General features: G+C 39.5%; 1 protein-coding gene across 2 annotated transcripts in view; it reads left to right on the forward strand.

The window, feature by feature from the left end:
* Nucleotides 1-20661, forward strand: part of faf1 (Fas (TNFRSF6) associated factor 1) — a 292563-nt gene that overhangs the window by 148981 nt on the left and 122921 nt on the right. For both annotated transcript variants that reach the window (XR_010963860.1, XM_067990236.1), the window contains exon 9: nucleotides 16032-16127. Coding sequence is in view for 1 of the 2 variants with exons in the window: in XM_067990236.1 (XP_067846337.1) it covers nucleotides 16032-16127 (96 nt within the window). In the remaining variant the exon portion in view is untranslated. The remainder of the gene's footprint in view (nucleotides 1-16031; nucleotides 16128-20661) is intronic.

Below are 20661 nucleotides of genomic sequence, written 5' to 3' on the forward strand. Positions count from 1 at the left end.
CTAATTCTCACACATATCTTGGTATTGTCCACAAACTTGCAGATCATTCCCTCAACACCTTCATCTCGTTCATTAATGAGAATGGTAATTAGCAAAGGCCCTAACACCGATCACTGCGGGACACCAATAGTAACCGGTCTCCAAGCAGATCCAAATCCATTGATAACCACTTTCTGCCTATGGGCCTTCAGCCAATTCTCAATCCACTGCAGCAGATTACCACTATTTCCACAAGGTTCTCTCTTGTAGACAAGCCTCTTATGAGGTACCTTATCAAAAGCTTTCAGAAAATAGAGATAGATAATGTCCACTGGGTCACCTTCATCCACTGACCTGGTGACTTCTTCAAAAAATTCAGTTGGATTGGTAAGATATGTAAGGAATCTTACAACACCAGGTTATAGTCCAACAGTTTTATTTGAAAATCACAAGCTTTCGGAGCTTACCTCCTTCGTCAGGTGAGTCTCACTCACCTGACGAAGGAGGTAAGCTCCGAAAGCTTGTGATTTTCAAATAAAACTGTTGGACTATAACCTGGTGTTGTAAGATTCCTTACATTTGTCCACCCCAGTCCATCACCGGCATCTCCACATCATGGTAAGATATGACCTTTTTCTCTCTCTCTCCTTTTCTCTCTGTGCCACTATGTTTTCAATATAAAATATATTTCAAAGCTTCATTAATTGAAATGATAAATATTCAGTAGGCCTTCCTGTTTAGCTACCTTTAGGAAAATAGGAACTAGTACTCTTCTGCAGATCACATCCTCCACTTATCAATGGACTGGTGTGGCACTAGACCACATTTACTGTCAAAATTGCAAACAGGGTGATCTTTTAAGATGTTTAGTGACCGTGTAACATTAGAGGTGATTCCATGTGACCTTTCCTGATGCTGCACAGTATATAGAAGTCTGACCCACCCCAAAGCTTCAGATCATCTGTCCCACCACAGGGTAAAGTTGTTTGACACTTGTGTACAAGTACTCCATCTGTTTGACTTTGAAAAGTTTGTTATGGTATTGTGAATATTTTTTCATTTTTATATTAAGAGTTATGGTTTTCCTCCCCCTCTTAATTTGGCAAAATTTCCAAACTCTTCAATGTTTTGGGAAGAAAATTCAATTCTTTTCTACAATTGATATGGCTACCAAGCAAATTGTGCAATGCTTGAATTCAATGCTTGGGACTTTTGGGACTTTATAGTAGTGGATTACCATAACTTGTCTCCATTGCTTTTAATTGAAGCTTGACAAAGATACATTATAGCTCAGCCTGTACCAAATCGAAACGACTGAATAGATTACAGCACACCCTGCAAAAGAAAATTGCTGAGAAGCTCTGTCCAACATACCTAATCATAACTAATTCTGTAATGGCCTTTAGCCTTACTGCTCAAGCTGCATGATACTGCTGAACCAACATTATCTAGTACAGCTATCCAATCAGCACTCCGGGTACTGAGTCCTACCAGCAACCAGTTCAACTAAGACAACACCAGGCACCAAGCAAAGCCATAAAGATTGTCATTATCTCTTGAGGACTGTTGTACAACTTGCACCACTTTCTTCCAAAAATCTATCTAAAGGGCACAAATGCAGGCTACAACTGCTGCCACTGCCTCTCCTTGGACTCAGCCTGACAGTGATTGGGGTGAACTATATTGGCAGTGGTCAGGGTCAGTTACTCTGAACATCACCACCAGAGGTCAACTTGAGTGCTAACTGTTATCAGATCTCTGATGTAAATTGCAATGATGTTTGAAGCTCACCTCATTTATGTCAACCTGCAGTATTGATGGACGCCACCAGTCCTGAGCCGTTTCTTCAGAAAGGAAAAGGTTCTCTTTTGGCACCATTTGGCACTGGGCAGGTTGGCTTCTCAAAGTACCATTGACAAGCTGCTTATCCACCCTAACATAAGCCACTGTCATTGGCTTTGGGCAGTACTTGTAGTCACAGACCAATGGTCTCCATCAGTGCTGTTCATTTTGGGTGCACCACTCTGAGACATCAAACACCTACTGTGGTGCCACCTATTTCAAAGGTGAGTTCAGTAGTGAGCTAGCAAAGTGGTTCCTCACTTGACTCTTGAGGGCATGTTTTGGTGCCTGATGCTTTGTACCTCATCCCTTGCTGCAATGTCTGCAACTTCTGGGCATTGTCCATCTCTAAGGGAGGCAGAAACATAGCTGCCCCAGCTCCTGTGGCAGGAGGTCCTGCCCAAGTGAGAACAGGATTGCATACAGCTGTGATGTACTCTCCATGTGAAGTACCTGTCAATGTTTACATGTGAATACACACCACTTGGGCAAGGTTCCACGGAGTCATTGTGGAACCAAACCCCCATAAGGAGTAAATGTCTTAAGGAAGGAAGGGATGCAAATTGTTACGAAAAATTAGCGAAGTCGGTGCAAAAAACAGACCATGTTCCATCCAATTAAGAATTCAGAGAGATAGAGACATGGTGCAGTTGTTCAGAGATCTGGATAGTGTGCCACCAAATCCACTCGACTACGTTTCCACTGCAGGCTGAATCCCAGCTTCTCACAGTGGCGAAGACTTACCATGGCACCTTTTTGTGACTCAGTCGCTACACCTGATGGAATACCTCTTTCAGTCCACTTCACTGTAGTAACAGACTGCAGTCTGACTGCCTTGTTGCATTCAGGGAACCATCACTCGGGATCTTGATCACCCAGGGGATCTTGATCCACTGGCTGTGTTCATCATGAATCTCTCAGCAGCGACTTTTTAAACGTCCTCTTATTGGCGAAGGATTTCTTGATAAGCTGTATGAAAGCTGCAAACGTCATCAACAGAACCTTCGAACCATCCCATTCCAACACATTGTGACTGTAGCCCATCCCGTTTTCAGGTCTGGATTGAGACTGCAGCAGCAGCCCTTTTGTGGCTTTGGCCAGGGCATCTGGGTAGATTGTCATCATGGAACCTGTCTTCCTGGACTGAGGCACGAACTGTACATTTCTCACTTGGAGACCCTCCACAGCTGCATATCTAGATCATTCCTCGAATAGTGGTTCCTTTCTCCCCAGCTCAATTTAAGTGTCTTGTTGACTTCATTCTGATCTCTAAGCATGCTGCCATGAATGTTACAAAGAAAATGAGAATATTAAAAATGTGTTTTTTAAAAAAAAGATCTTTTATGATGGTTCACAGTATGGCTACCAACAATGCATGAGTTTACCTTTTAGGTGAAATTGGCTTAATATATCATCATTATATTTAAAGATGAACGGCTAATGGGAATCTGATGCTCTCACTAATGTCCCAAAATGCTATAAAACTGTCACTGATTTTAAAAAGAAATCACATTATAATTTCAATTTCAATATGTTGTAGAGGTTTTGTATCAACAGGTTAATATTTTACCAAATATTACTTAATTTATTTTTTAAAAGCAACAGGATGATCTTTTTCTATTCCAAATTATGACCATTCAAGTGATTTGAAACGTTTGCAACGTTAAAAATTATTCTTGCCCTCAAAATTCTGAAAACATGCCCTTGTTAAAGTGTAAAATGAGAATCTGGCATGATAGTGCTTCTACTTTGTCACAGTTGAACTTCCTCAGCATGAAAACATTTACCAACCAGCAGAAGTCTATACGTGCTTCCCTAGTGAGGATGTGTTAAAACAGAAAGAGTTATTGACAACTCGTACTGTATCCCTTCCCTCATTAAAGTGAGAGCTGCAGCAGACAGTGTATTTTTACTACCTAAAGGGATCCAAAAAATAATATATTAAATGAGTGTTGACTTAGATTAAGTTAACTGATGTTGCCAGATGAGCCAGGTCCATCAGGTTCAGAAGAGACTCAAGATTATACAGGAATCCAATTACAGCAAGCCTATCTAGTTTCCTTGTTTATTGAGCTTGAGGTTAACAAGAAATGTAGTGAAAATGGTTCCCATGGCACCGTGGGTCTTTTTCACATCCAGCAAGTAAATTTAAATGAATGGAAGTGAATGCAGGTTTTGAGTATTTGTTTTATGTACTGCAATCATTAACTCCAGAAACTAAGGTACCATGTTCTGTAAAATTCCATGAACACAAACTTCAAAGAGGTGAGTATGATCAGTCTCTCAAATCTGTGACAAGAAGCACCCACAGATTAATTTGTTTTTAATTGTTCTACTTTGAAACTAATTTGCATGTTGTGATGTGGGTTCAGGTCTATGAAAACTAGAGCTTAGGCAGCAGTGAATGACAGTTACATATCACACCACAGGGGGTTGACAGACATCATACATTGTTATGAGGAGTCTTTCCATAATTGCTGACATTTATCCAGTGTTTCACAGTATTTGCTAATGTATTAATGCAGTCAATCTTTGAGAGGCTGCACATACCTTTTAGCCCTGGCTTTTATGGTTTCCTAAATTCATAGACCCACAGAAACTTATTCCCTTCTGGTTGCCTTAGTGACAGAGCTCAGAGATAAGCCTAGGTAGAGCCCTTTTGTGATTGCTTTCAGGTGACATTCAGTGATAGCTTGAGTAGAGTGTCCTTTTATAGTTCTTGTAATTCAGAAAATGATAACAGCTTTCATTGCTAAGAACTAAGGGCTTCAGACTGTTCCCTGATGGGATTTGTGTTTGATTTGCTACTTCATGCCAGTAAGAGTCTGTTAGGTCCTTGTGGATGATATGATTATATAGTATGGCACAGAAACCTAAAGGGGTCAAAATAACAATGCTTACACTATTGTTACAGGCTAAAGTTTTAGACTGTTTTCAGGGGGTTGATGGAAAAACAAAAAAAAATGTATTTTGATAAATATTATTTGCTTGCATTTCATTTTGCTTTAAAGCTTTTTTTGCAACCAAGAAAATAACATGGTAGCCAAGGTCTATCAACATCCTTGCCTTCTGCTGTAGTGCATAAGTTTGTTGCATACCATCATGCAGAATGTGAAAAAGACAGGAAAACCCCATGTCTGTTCTTAAAAAAAAATATTTGTTTGAACCACTCAGCAGTTGACACAGGCCCTTTAAAATGGCTTACACTTTGCAGTACTGATGCACCCTCACCCAAAGTTTTACCTCTTCGAGCCAATTTGTGGTATTGCACTTTCTTCTGAGAGTGCTTCTTAAGTATAAGGAAGCATCAAAATCTGGTATCTCTTTTCTCTGGAATAAAATGATATTTGTACCTAATACTGGTAAGCTCATTCCAGATACTTGTCCAGGTCTATAGCATTTATCATCAGACTGATTAAATCTAGCTGAGTAGGTTTGGAAACTAAGCAAGAAAAGTGTGATTTAGTCCCCACAGTAATATCTTGTGTTTCTTTGACGTGTTGAGGCTTAAAGGCATATTTCAGCCTCCCACCAGGGTTGTATTTATACTTGACAATATTACTTTCATGCCAAAAGAAAATCAGTATGGATCTGTATTCTTTTATACTGAAGCACTATAGAAGCTCAACCCGCTGTTCTCCAAAAGGACTGTGAACTAAATCTGTGGTGGCTGAACTCGTGCTGAACAGATGTTGGTCTCCCTCAGTGACAGTCTGATATTGAGGCCTGAATAGGTCCTTCCCTCTTGAAGGATGAGATTCTTGGTAATTGGAAGGGTTGAAGGTCTTTGCTGCCCTGGTAAATTTTTTATAATTATTTCTCTCCATCTCTCGTTGAATCGCTCTTCCTTCCCTTCTTTGTGGTTATATTTAGATGTGCAGTTGCCAGATCTTAAGCAAGGAAAAGGCAGGTGTGCTTGGAATGTTGCTAGTTGACTAATAGAGCCTCTTGTGTTGGGGTTTTTGATTCAATGGATTATTTTATTTGTGAGATCTCCTCAAGTAACACAGCTGACATCCTCTCTCTTAGACAGCCCGCCCACTTTGGGGTGGGGTGGGGAAGGGATCACATCCAACAAGAGTGTGCCAGGGACTGATGGATTACATTGGATTCCATTTGGCACGTCTGCTCTTGTGAACTTTGAGTGGTCTAGTGTACTTTCAGACTTAGTGCAAGGTCAGTGTGCTTCTGAAAACATAACATGATAGTAGCCTGATATGTAAACAAACTGAGTGGAACCAGGTTTCAGTCCCATTGTAAGGTGGTATTGCTAATTGCATACGGGTGAAGGAGCCATGAGAAAATCTTGGATCAACACTTACCTTAGATGGACAACACAGCAGTTCAAGCTGTCAACCAACACTCTCCAACAATCTCCACGTGGATGATCCATGTGGAGGTATTCCAGGAGGTTTTCCAGGCTTAGATGTATCCTTTGGTAGACTACTTTGAATTGCTGGACTCCTCTCTTTCTGCTGAAAGGTGGACAAGTTAGCTCGATGGATGTATGGTCTGAAATGAATGTTCTGTACATGTTCCTTTCTTTTCCTCAATTTCCAGGGTCCTCCAGCAGATTAAAACAGCACAGGCAACTGATAACTCTATTCTGGCTTCAGAAACTGTGGTTCTGTGACACCCTGGCAATATAAAATATTGGTTAGGCCACAACTTGAGTACTGCATACAGTTCTGGTCACCACGTTACAGGAAAGATGTGATTGCACTAGAGAGGGTACAGAGGAGATTTATAAGGATGTTGCTAAGGCTGAAGAATTTTAGCTTTGAGAAAAGTTTGGATAGGCTGTGGTTGTTTTCTTTGGAACAAAGGAGGCTGAGGGGAGATTTAATTGAGGTATGTAAAATTATGACAGAACTAGATAGAGTGGCTAGGGAGTACCTATTTCCCTTAGCAGAGGGGTCAGTGACCGGGGGCATAGATTTAAAGTAATTGGTAGAAGGATTAGAGGGGAGCTGAGGAGCAATCTTTTCACCCAGAGGGTGGTGGGGGGTCTGGAACTCACTGCCTGAAAGGGTGGTAGAGGCAGAAACTCTCAACTCATTTAAAAAGTCCTTGGATATGCATTTGAAGTGCCGTGACCTACAGGGCTATGGACCAAGTGTTGGAAAGTGGGATTAAGCTGGATAGCTCTTTTTTGGCCGGCACGGACACGATGGGCCGAATGGCAGCCTCCTTTGCTGTAACTTTCTATGATTCAGCAAACTTGCTGACCAACAGAATGGAATCTCCTGTCTCAGTCAACAGGTTGGATATCCACCCTGACCTGACCAATTTCCAGTTGATGGCCTGGTTGCTGAGAAGAGCCAATTTTCAAGAGGAGGACCTGACAACTGCAGTGGCTGACACCTTAATGCCTTCGAGGAAGCCATCCACTAATCATGGTTACATCATAAAATCTCAGAAATTTGATTAGTGTTCTACCAAGTTCTGTAACCTCTAGGCTCTCAGATTCTTCAATCTTGGATTATTTCCAATATCTGTTAACCCTACACCTGGAATTGAGCTCCATGTTTATTCAGCAGTTGCAACTTTCCAAGAGCTTCTTTCTTCTGGTAATCCTTGTAATGTGACCATTGGCTCATTTCTAATTTCATGAAGAAAATGCATAGATTAAATCCTCTCTCTTTCCACCCTGGGGTCTCCATGACTGTTAAATCTGATTCTCCATATAATCATGTATCCTTTCATAGAGCTGCTACAAGCTCACTTTGTTAGTGCAGTTTATCATCACCAAAAACACATTTGGCACCTTTGCTGCTCGCTCTCACTTTGGTTGATTAGGTCATCAAGCTTCACGTACTGTTTTTTGATCAGCATTATATGCCCTGACATGGTAAAACATCACCTAACTAACAAAAAAAAGGTGGTCTCCCAGTTCCAGCTCCAGCCAAAGATAATTCCATTGTTCTGTTCTCCTCACTAATATACATCAGAGTGTCATTTCTATGAGGGCAACTCTGGTATTCTTTGTGAACCATACTAAACTCTCAATTGTTTGCAATCTGTGGACCAAAATGCAGTGTATTATTCATAATCACATTGTAGATAGGAAACCTTAAGGATTAGTCAAGTGGGATTCCAGCTATCTCTCCCCATTGAGTCATTTGCAAAGCTGGTACATGGATTAATTCTGACAGCTTGATAAAGCACTATTGTTTATACTTGAGCGATGGGGACAACCATTTGACCAGGTCATTTTTGATGAAGGGACATTCAGCTGCAAAGGATTGTATTGTCCTTTTCTTGTTGTTCTATTTGGTCATTTTTAATCACTCTTTGCAGGATCGCAAGAATTAAGAAGAAATTTTAAAAAATTTACCATGTAGGTTTGTCTTTTTTTGTTAAATAAAAGCATCCTTCATCCTGTCTCCCCTCGGTCTTTTTTTGCAGAATGTAAGGGATTTGATCTCACTATCTCCTCTTCCATTGGAGTTTGGCCAAAACAAATTAATGTTATTCAAGTGTGGCATGCCTTTATTATAGCATAGGACCAAGGGGATCGCACGTGATCTCATGATATCACAGACATCAAAATTGCCTTAAAGGGATATTATATCATCCCTTGTGTATCTCCCCATCTCCAGTGACTGGAAAGTGCCTGTGCTTGGCAAATCCGTTGATGTGTACAGGGTATCTCTTTTTTTCACAGAATGAAGAAGACCTCATAATGTAGGTAATCTTTCTAATCTCTTATCTTTCTTGAGACTGAATTAATTCTATACTTGTATCCTCCAGTTTTATAATCATGGCCTTCCTGCACTGACATTTTTCTCTAATGTGTTCTAATTCCCAACATTCAATGAACTTGTCTGCTCATTCTTAGCTGTGCATATTTTCCTAAGTGTTTTATGTAATTACCCATTTTCTTACATTTTATGGGACTTTAATATGTGCAGCCTTTCTTAATGGTTTGTCTAAAATTAACAATGATTTTTAAGCATATGCTAATGTTTGTAGAATCATAAAAAAAATTCATGGCACAGAAGGAGGCCATTCAGCCCATCGTATCCGTGCTGGCCGAAAATGAGCCACCCAGCCTAATCCCACTTTCCAGCTCTTAGTCCATAGCCTTGTAGGTTATGGCACTTCAGTTGCATAGCCAGGTACTTTTTAAATGAGTTGAGGGTTTCTGTCCCTACCATCCTTTCAGGCAATGAGTTCCAGAGCCCTACCACCCTCTGGGTGAAAAAAATTTTTCTCAGCTCCCCTCTAATCCTTCTAACAATTACTTTAAATCTATGCACCCTGGTTATTGACCTCTCTGCTAAGAGAAATATCTATCTATCCTGTCCACTCTATCTAGGCCCCTCATAATTTTTTACACCTCAATTAAATCATCCCTCAGCCTCCTCTGTTCCAAAGAATACAACCCCAGCCTATCTAATCTTCCCTCATAGCTAAAATTCTCCAGTCCTGGCAAAATCCTCATAAATCTCCTCTGTACCCCTCCTAGTGCAATTACACCCTTTCTGTAATGTGGTGATCAGAACTGTATGCAGTACTCAAGCTGTAGCCTAACTAGTGCTTTATACAGTTCTAGCATAACCTCACTGCTCTTATATTCCATGCCTCAGCTAATAAAAGAAAGTATTCCGTATGCCACCTTAACCACCTTATCTACCTGTCCTGCTACCTTCAGGGATCTGTGGACATGCACTCCAAGGTCCCTCACTTCATCTACATCTCTCAGTATCCTCCCATTTATTGTGTACTCCCTTGCCTTGTTTGCCCTCCCCAGATGCATTACCTCACACTTCTCTGGATTGAATTCCATTTGCCACTTTTCTGCCCACCTGACCAGTCCATTGGTATCTTCCTGCAGTCTACAGCTTTCCTCCTCACTATTAACCACATGGCTGATTTTTGTATCATCTGCAAACTTCTTAATCATGCCCCCTACAGTTAAGTCCAAATCATTTGTTACTTTATGAAACAATATAAAGCATACACACACTTTACCAATTTAGAATCGCATAGTTCTGACTGACTGACTATATTGCAAGTTGAATGAATACTTGCAATGATTTGACTTCCAACAAAGGTAGGTTAATGGTGCATGTATTTTTTTATTATGTGTGTTCCATCTCTTATTAATTTAATATGGTTGATAAATAAAACTTCCTACAAAACTAGAACTCAAGTTGTTATATAAACTACAGTTATAGTGGAAAAAAAAACTTTGTTTTGGACAAGGTCCTTAAACATTACACTCCATACAGCTTCATACTTAAGACATCTTCATTAGGTCGATAGTCAAAATCTTTTCCCAAAGGTAGGGGAGTCTATAACGAGGGGGCATAGATTTAAGGTGAGAGGGGAGAGATACAAAAGGGTCCAGAGGGGCAATTTTTTCACTCAAAGGGTGGTGAGTGTCTGGAACGAGCTGCCAGAGGCAGTAGTAGAGGCGGGTACAATTTTGTCTTTTAAAAAGCATTTGGACAGTTACATGGGTAAGATGGGTATAGAGGGATATGGGCCAAGTGCAGGCAATTGGGACTAGCTTAGTGGTATAAACTGGGCGACATGGACATGTTGGGCCGAAGGGCCTGTTTCCATGTTGTAACTTCTATGATTCTATAAAACCCAACGTGCGCTTTTTCACATTATAGCCTAGATTTTCTGGTACGTGTGCAGCTTTGTCTTGAATGGCTAGGGATGAAGTTTGGCAGAAAATGGGGCAAAAAGTTTTGTAGCCTTTGGAAAGACTGAAAAGGCATTTCAACCCATCAGCAGTCTTTACTAAGCCTGCAGGGAGAGTGGGCTAAGAAGTAAGGGTCAAAAACGAAAAGAAATCCAGTGTGGCACTCTACAGACAAGTGATGGAGCAACCCAGCACCAGACCCCTGCACGATTGCTGCTGATAGGTGGTGCTGCATGAGCTGGTTGTGAGAAGAGTGGCCCCGTTCAACACTCCAGGGCACAATTACCATATGTCAGTATTTCAGCATGGCTGGAAGGAAGTGGAGGCTGCAGCTAACTGTTACTGACAGTATCATACTATGGTGCATGTTAGCTGCAGGTGTTCTTATGGCAGCAGGCAGAGTTCTGCCTCTGATTCTTTTCTACTGTGGAGCCTGTGCAGATAGTTCTCCACGATTGTTGTCAGGTAGGTGTGCAGCTCTAGTTGGCATTTGATTACCCTGGAATTCTTTCTTGCATGCATTACTGTGATTGGGATGTTGCTAAAAAAAAAATACAGCGTTACATTTAGTCAGGGCATCACTTAGTGTATTCATGTCATCAGGTCCCCTGTCACAGTCTCCTTTGGGAATTCAAGTTTCTGCATGCACCAATCCTCCAACAAAGTGAGGTATGTGCATCTCTGCCTGTAGATGTGGGTTTCAGGTTACTAGTGGGTGGGCACAGAACACTTTTGGTGCACCCTTACCTACCTAGCATTCTTCTTTTGGTTCTCCTCTTGTACCTCTGAAAAGCTCAGGTATAGAAGAATTTCAACTGGGAAACCTACTTGTGGCACTGTTGACACTGTAACAAAATGTCAGAACAGAGCAATTGCCACAATGCCTGCTGAAGTAGCAGCAGAAAAATCAATAACCAGGCAAAAATGTAATGAAATAAAAACAGAGAATGCTGGAGAAGCTCAGCAAGTCAGTCAGGAGAAAGAAACAGAGTTAACGTTTCAGGTCGAAGACCTTTCGTCACAACTGGAAGATGTTAAGAGTTAAATTTAACTCTCTCAACATCTTCCAGTTCTGACGAAAGATCTTCGATCTGAAACATTAACTCTGTTTCTTTCTTCACAGATGCTGCCTGACTTGCTGAGCTTCTCTGGCATTTTCTGCTTTTATTTCAGATCTCCAGCATCCGCAGTATTTTGCTTTTGATATAGAAATGTAATGAAAATTGATCACTGAATTATTTACTGCCCTGAACGCCAGAAATGTGTGATGTGGGCAACGATCTGACATTAGGCACTCTGCTCATTTTCCCGGTCAGATTCACCTAATTCACATCTGTTTATCTGGAGAACCCAAACAGAAAATATACCTTGTAAATCTTGTTCTCTGATTGGTAAAAGAACACAATTGGCTTCATCTGTGAGTGTCCATGTTCCCAATGGATGGCAAACAGGACACTGAAAAGAGGGACTGCTGGGGTTTTTTATTAATGCAGAACTACTTGCAATCAGTACTAAAGGTAACCAGAATACAGCATGGTACAAAAAGTTTACACGTAACAGGTGATTGAATACTGCAGAAAAATTGTAGGACAAAATCAGATTTTTAGCACAGGAACTTGTTCCAGGTAGGACATCAAAAGGTTGTGTGTGGAAAGAAATGAATATCCCATAGCTTACTGTAATCTGCATAACACAAAGGCTGACCTTGGATCCTTGAATTATATAAATATCTGATCACGTTAGTAGCCACAAGACATACTATTTATACAATTGTGGTGCTGAGAAAGAATGTAAAAATATTATAATATTTTTGTGTGGAGAACAATATGGTTAAGTAATGCAGTCAAACACTGTTTCTGTAGTGTGTTTGGTAACATTATTTGCAGCTGAAAGAGAAATGGTATCAAACACAATCACAACCATTTATTATATAATTTTACTATGTGCAGTATGGTATATCTTAAGTTTTATGCTCCCACCCAATTTTATCCCCTTGGTGACTTTTCCAAATGTGATGCCTTTTGCCAGGGTGTATGTAGTTCTGAAGGTGCTAACAGTCAGGTGCATCCCCCAAGTGGAATGTTCATGTGAGAGTTCAGGCCTCTGTGTTAAGTTAATTCAACCAAGAGGGTCATCACAGTTGGACCTAACCCTGCCCTGACTTGATATTCAAGCGCACATACTTTTCAGCAGGTTTCCTGAGATTGCTACCAGGAATGGGCATCTTGGCTGATTTTTCTCCCTCACTACATGCTACAAACTTTTAATTCATTTTTAATGGAAAAATGATAAGATTACCTCCGTGAGAGTAATTCATAAATCTGAGTGTTTGAAACTAGTTTTGTTAGTTAGTAATTTTGATTACAAGTGTGCACAAAAATCTCAGTAGTTATTTTAAATAGCTGCAGAACATTGTTTCTTCTGCCATTAGATGTCATACCAAAAGCCATTTGCTTGGCTTGAATCATCTACTGTGACACAGTAATAAGTTCGAATAGTTCGTCTGGAAGTATACTTAAGTAGACTCTGATAAGTAATTGTCACAGTTAGTTCCTAGGCATAATAATAGAAATAGATACATTTAACAGGTGTGAGAGGGTGAATTGTCTTGTATCTCCAAGAATAAATAGTTTTTTTTCCCCCAAAAAAATAAACCTTGAATGGAATGGTCAACTGTAATTATAAAAAGAACATATTGAGAAAAAGCTGGAACTAGTTTTCAAACCGCTTGTGCTCCAATATGGCTGTTTTAAAACTAAATTGAGCAGATACTTACAATTTAAAAACAAATTTTTCAATGTTTTTGGTTAGTCTATTATATGTGTAAGATTGTTATCTTGAATGTAATTTTTATATAATTACATGAAACTGGAAAGATAAGTATACAAGAGTATGATTCACATTTGATGTAAGTACAGCACTGGCCTAACGGGTACAGCTTACAGTCTGTGTTATTTACACAAGGGTTTCCAAGATAATTGCTCTGGACCTGCATGTCTGTTTTGATATCCAGTTTGTTCCAGAATATCATATCTAACTTCTCTTTTAATTGTGGGCACACTTTTCAAAATTGCTTTGACCAAAGTACTTTAACCCTGCTGCTTCAAACGTGGCAACAGACTAGTCCAGGCAGGTTGGTGTTTCACAGCACTTTCTGGGTCTCCAGCCTTTTCACAAAGTAAATTAAAGCATTTGACAGAAGCTAATGACCTTTTCAACACACACATGATAAAATTGTTAATAAAAACTGATGTGTATTGTGATAAATTATGACACCGAATAAATGTAAGATTTGAACTGAGATTTCTCGTCTAAATTCACTTGTATATCTATGTCTTTTAAATAGTCTACTGCAGTTTATGTTTCACTTCACAATTAAATTAATCTGTTTTTGAGATCTTAGCACACTAAATTATATTTTCTGGACATTATCCAGTATAAAAAATTAGAAATATCACAATCAGTTTATGATGATGTAGAGAGAAAACAACAACATGGAGTGTTCCAAGACTGTAGCCCCCTAATGTATGTTTGGATGATACTTTAAATAGTAAATGATGCTTGATTGGGTAACGCAGTCATTTGGAACCTTAAGTTGTGTTTCTTCAACACTTCTTTAAATAATGTTTAATTTAATTTGCCTGTTTAGAAATGTTCCATTGGAGTTGTACCTTTTAAGTTTGTCATAATGTCCTCCCTCACGTGAATCCAAATCATGAATAGAATAAGATCAGTTGCGAATGTTTTATGAGAAATAGTACTGTTTTTATGTGACTGTAATAAATCTCATTATATAATGAAATAATTACAGCTGATTGGCCACTGTTTAGTTTTGTTGGACTTTCATGTCTGTACAAATCACTAGATTCTGCAGTGAGTCAGAGCTTATTTTACTAAAATGGCATTGCCTCCATAATTAACCATCTTGTTTATTAACCTGGAAACCTAATATGTGTATCTTGGCTTGGTCACATAGGATTTACTTTGCGTTGTGGGATGGCATAAAGGCAATTAAAGTAAAACAAGCTATTCTGTTTTAACTTTATTAGCTGCTGTCTCCAAGATAAATCACTTTGGGCCCTGAGGTCTTGAAACATAGAAACAAACTATTCTCTGTTCAATTACTGAAGTGGCATTCTCAATCACTCCTTCACAGTTTGAAGATATTCCCTAATATAGTCCCTGTAAACAAGGTGTATTTTTCAGATCATTTTTGCATATATTATACTTGTAAGTTATGCTAGCCTCAATATTATAAAATTAAATTCCTAATCAGACAATACAACTGTGTGTTAGAATAATGTGTTTATGGTGTGGTGTCTTTTATTTTAATTAATCCCTTACTATCCTACCTGTTGCCTACCTGTTAATTAGTACCACAAATGGAAATTGAATAGATAAACATTACCTATAACACCTTGACTCAATGGAGCCCCAAAGATGTAATTTTGTTGAACATTTAAATGCAGTGAACAGTAAGAAATGACAGTGGGAGAGGGAGGAAATTGTAAAACTACAAAAAAAACCAGACTGCTTAAGAGCTGACTTTCTCTGAGATTTCCGGTATAAAATTCTAACATTGAAGTGTTTTTTTTCCAAAATGCAAATTGAGAATGAGAAACAAATTGCCACGGCAGTGTTACAGTGTATTTAAATGCCTCCCAATGAACAACTCAAGTATTGCGATCCTGGGATTGGGGAGAAAATTGAGGGATTTATATCCTCTATCGGGAATGAGAAAGACAAATCTCAGAAAGATGGAGATGAGAAAACAGTGTAGTGACTGGAGAAAAGTCAATTAATCATCAGCCTTTGGGTAAGCAAGAAAAGGTGGCCCAATAAATTACCGTGACTATTACATGTGGTTCACGATCTAAAAAGGAACAGCCAATTGTTGCATTCTCAAGGAAAGAAAGTGAGAGGGATATTGAAAAGAAAGAAAGAACCTGCATTTATATATTGGAGGAAAAGTTGTCCTCAAACAGCTTTTAGACATTTCCTAATGGTTTGCCAGTCTTAGAATTTACATGGCCCATTAAGACCAAAAAAGGGAGAAAATAGGACAAGCCTTCATAATACATACTTTTAAACAAAAACATGCAGTGGCAACGTCACACTAAAACCAAGCTCATACTATTGTTCTTTTCACTCCTTCTTGGCCTCTTTTGCAATTGCTGTGACAGTGATGTTATACAAGCATCTTCAGATGCAGTTTTTTTAAAGAAAAAACACCTCCATGGATTTCTTGTTACTGTAAGAACAAGGCACCTTAGATATTTGATACTATTATGTACAGTAAAAGTAGATGCTGATTTTTTTAATGGATTCTTTTCCTTCATTTTTCATTTTTTGATACCTTTTTGATACTAAAACAAGATTAAAAGAAAATACTGGACATTTGGAGCATACAGCTGTGCTGTTCGGGTAACTTATTTCTGACTAAAACAAGAAGCTAGAAAACATACTAATTTGTGTTAGTTAACCTATCATATGAGGTACCTGTACAGCATGTTGATTTCTTTAATGTTACTCTGACTCAAACTTTTTGCAGGTTGCTTTGGCTGCTGCTGGACTCAGTTATCCCTGCCATCGACTAACAGTCAGTAAAAGACCTTCGCCTGCACAAACCCGAGAACAGTCTGAAGAGGTAAAACAAACATTTTCGTTTTTAATTTAACTTCAAATTTGAAATGATTTATTTGCTACATACTGTTAAAAAAAAATGGCATCTCTGTATTTTCTTGTCATATTTAATTCTGCTAGTGTACTTGATTCTATATATCAGCTTTAAATTTGCTCTTACAGTTTATGGTACATAGCTGTTTAGCTGTGACGGTTGGGTCAATACCCTTGGACTGCTGATAGCTCGAGGAAAATTATGTTCTCCATGGAATGCATGGGTTTCTGCATTTTCAGCTTGCATGCCATGAGATCTCAATATAAACACTAATATTACACCAATAAAGCTACTGAAGTGGCAGAAATAGCTTTATCACAGTAATTTTAACTAAAATAATAAACATTTAAAAAGCAATTTTAATTAAAAATTTTAAAATAAGATGTTTTGCAGTAATTCACTAGTCCCGCGCTATCTTCTGTTCTCTTTCTGTTTTTATTTAGCTTAAACTTTACTTTTTTCTACCTCATCTAGCTTATTTTATCTAGCTCAACCCTTGATTTCTTAAAAGGTTAACTTTACGATCGTTTTTATTTTCTTTGTGCTCCCAACATCCATTTGAGTTCGGAGCATGTTTTTTTGAAGTTTTCATTTGGCCTTACAGGTCAAATAAAAACTTTTTTTTGTAGAGGGATCTTAAATGGATCTTCTGGTTAATCAAAAATCTATCATTGAAGATGCAAGTAGCTGGATCACAAATATCAGGTCAATCTTTGATCTTCTGCATTAAAACTGGAGAAAGCTGATGGATAGTAACTTGTGCAATGGAGTTTAAAGAATGCTTTTACAAGTTTAAAATGTGTTGCAAATTTTTTTTTGGAATGAGTTCCTGGAACAAGAAGTCTCTTGGTGTTGCTGAATGCAGTCATCAATAGTGCCATCGAACAATAACTACTCACCAATAACCTGCTCGCTGACTCTGGGTTCACCAAAGCCAATCATACGAACAATGACAGACAGGAAAAGACCCTCTAGTCCATCCAGCCTGTCCCACACAATTGTGATACCTTGTGTATGACAATATATACACCCCACCCCACAAGCCTCATCCCAGCCTCGATTCAGGCATTGACACGAGCTGAATGCCAGAAGAGAGCTGAGAGTTACTGCGCTTTGTCATCAAGGCAGCATTTGAACGAATAAAGCACTAAGGATCCCTAGCAAAACTGAGGTCAATGGAAAAACCAGGAAAACGGCTGTAATTGTTGGAGGCCAATTATCGCAGTTCTAGGACATCATGGCAAGAGTTCTGCAGGGCGGTGTCCTCAGCCCAACCATCTACAGTTGCTTCATCAATAACTTTCCCTGCATCATAAAGTCAAGAGTGGAGCAATTCATGGACGATTCAACAGTATTGAGCTCCATTCACAATTCCTCCGTAAATGAAGTAGCCCATGTCAGCCTACAGCAGGACCTGGATAACATCTCGGCTTGTGATGACAAATGACAGGTAATATTGACACCACATAAGAGCCAGGCAATGACTATCTCCAACAAGAAGAATCCGAACTATCTTCTGACTTTCAAGGCACCATCATCACCAAGTCCAGCACTATCGACATCCTGGGAGTCACTATTGCCCAGAAGATTAACTAAACCAGCCATATCAACAAAGTGGCTACAAGAACAGGGCAGAGGTGGGGTACTTTGATGATTGGTTCATCTCCTGAACCCTCAAAGCCCATCTGCCACCTACATTGCTGAATTCAGGCTGATATGCTCACCACTCGCCTGGATTGATGCAGCTGAACCACACTCCAGAAGCTGAGGTTACAACAACCTTCTTGAACATCACCCCTGTCACTTGCCCTGCAGCACTGACACATTACGACTGCAGTATGTGCTCTCAACAGGATGCACTGCAGTAACTGACCAAGCTTATTTTCACTGCAACCTCTCAACGAGGACAAGCGATAAGATCATGTGAACACCACCACCTACAATTCCACTCCAAGTCACACACCTTCTGAACTTGGACATATATTGCCATTTCTTTATTGTTGCTGGATCAAAATTTTGGAATTCACTACCTACCACCATTGTTTGAGCACCGTTGCCTCAGAGAAGGACCACCACCGGCTTCTCAGTGCAGCTAAGTAGGACAATAAATATGGCCTTGCCAGTATCACCCACATCCTGTGAACAAATAAAGGTTTATAGGTTCTCCGGTCATGTGGAGTGCTCTTGATACCTCTTCCCCTTTAGGGCAGGTAAAAACTGATGCTCTTCTTGCTACCATACAGTTGTCCAATAAGCATTCATGGAGCAGAATAAAATGTGGTTGATGATAGCCACAGCTTTCTCCCATTCTCCTGGTGGTATAGGTTGTGTAAGAGCTGGAGAGGAAACACAAATTTGGATAAAATATCAAATAAAATTGTTTACTGCCTACTGTTCTATGTTGCCATTAATCATCTTCAGTAAAGTCTATGTGTTCCATAAAGCTCTTAAGCAATGATTGCTTTACTATTTAATCTTTTTATAGGCAAGTGAGAAATGCATACTATTTTGTAGTACTGCTTTAGCTTCACCTTTTCTAAATAAGCCATTGCAGCTTTATTGCTGTGGTTGCATGTAATTAACTTCAACAGCCTAGCCATAGATGACTCTATGAATAATTAATGAATAGATTTTATGTCTTCACATCATCGGCTTGCCTTGGGTTCTGTCAATGAAGTATTACCTATATTGCTGCTTGAATGTGAATGAAAATCATTCACCTTGCCCAGTGATGGTGGAGTTATTTTTCTTCACTTGCTGTTTGTATGAATAGGCAAACCGTAATGAATCTTTTCAGTGAATTAACCACCAAATAAAAATGCATATTATGCAACATATATTTTTCTATAACATAATGCAAATGTGTTTTCAAATTTGAATGGCTCTAAATGAGACACTTATTTTATTACATTGCTTCAATACTCTGGCCTAGGTTTTCCAATCATAACGCTGATAGCAACCATTTAAAATGAATGGGTCACCATCAGTATTGCAACTGAACTCTTCAGTTTTTGAGAATCATCATAATTTAGTAAAATTTGCGTCAGAATTTTTTTAACATAGGTATTCATTTTGTATAGATTGATCACATAATTAACCGTTCAGTTGTTTGAATTAATGCTGTGTTCAGAATGCATAAGAAATAGGTGGAGTAGGCCTTATGGCTCCTCGAGCTTGCTTCGCCATTCATTAAGATCATGGCTGATCTTTGACCTCAACTCCACTTTCCCACTCAATCCTCATATCCCTTGATTCCAAAAATCGATCGATTTCAGTCTCGAATATGATCAACAACTGAGCATCCACAGCTGTATAGGGGAGATAATTCCAAAGATTCAAAACCCTCTGAGTGAAGAAATTCCTCCTCATCTCAGTCCAGAATCAATTCTGAGAGACAGGATAAACCATCACTTAGAAAGGTACAGAGTCATCAAGGACAGTCAGCATGGATTTGTTAAGGGAAGGTCATGTCAGCCTAACTTGGTTGAATTTTTTGAGGAGGTAACAATGAGGGTAGTGTATTTGATGTAGTCTACGTGGATTTTAGCAAGGCTTTTGAAAAGCTCCGACAGGGCAGACAGGTCAAAAAAGTAAAAGCCCATGGGATCCAAGGGAGAGCGGCAAGTTGGATCCAAAATTGGCTCAGTGGCAGGAAGCCAAGGGTAATGGTTGACGGGTATTTTTGTGACTGGAAGGCTTTTTCCAGTGGGGTTCCGCATGGCTCAGTACTAGGTCCCTTTCTTTTTGTGATCTATATTAATCATTTGGACTTAATCATGCCCCCTACATTTAAGAAGTTTGCAGATGATACAAAAATTGGCCATGTGGTTGATAGTGAGGAGGAAAGCAGTGGACTGAAGGAAGATATCAAAGGACTGGTCAGATGGGCAGAAAAGTGGCAAATGGAATTCAATTCCGGAGAAGTGTGAGGTAATCCATTTGGGGAGGGCAAACAAGGCAAGGGAGTACACAATAAATTGGAGAATACTGAAAGGTGTAGAGGAAGTGAGGGATCTTTGGAGTGCATGTCCACAGATCCCTGAAGGTAGCAGGACAGGTGGTTAAGAAGGCATATGGAATACTTTTCTTTATTAGCCGAGGCATGGAATATAAGAGCAGGGAGGTTATGCTGGAACTGTTATAAAACACTGGTTAGGCCACAGCTTCAGTACTGTGTAGAATTCTGGTCACCATATTACAGGAAAGATGTAATTGCACTAGAGAGGGTACAGAGGAGATTTATGAGGATGTTGCCAGGGCTGGAGAATTTTAGCTGTGAGGAAAGATTGGACAGGCTGGGGTTGTATTCTTTGGAACAGAGGAGGTTGAGGGTTGATTTAATTGAGGGGCCCAGATTGAATGGATCGGAAGGACCTATTTCACTTAGCAGAGAGGTCAATAACCAGGGAGCATAGACTTAAAGTGATTGGTAGAAGGATTAGAGGGGAGCTGAGGAAAAACTTTTTCACCCACAGGGTGGTAGGGATCTGGAACTCACTGCCTG

Source organism: Heptranchias perlo, chromosome 9 (assembly GCF_035084215.1).
Source record: "Heptranchias perlo isolate sHepPer1 chromosome 9, sHepPer1.hap1, whole genome shotgun sequence".
NCBI lineage: Eukaryota > Metazoa > Chordata > Chondrichthyes > Hexanchiformes > Hexanchidae > Heptranchias > Heptranchias perlo.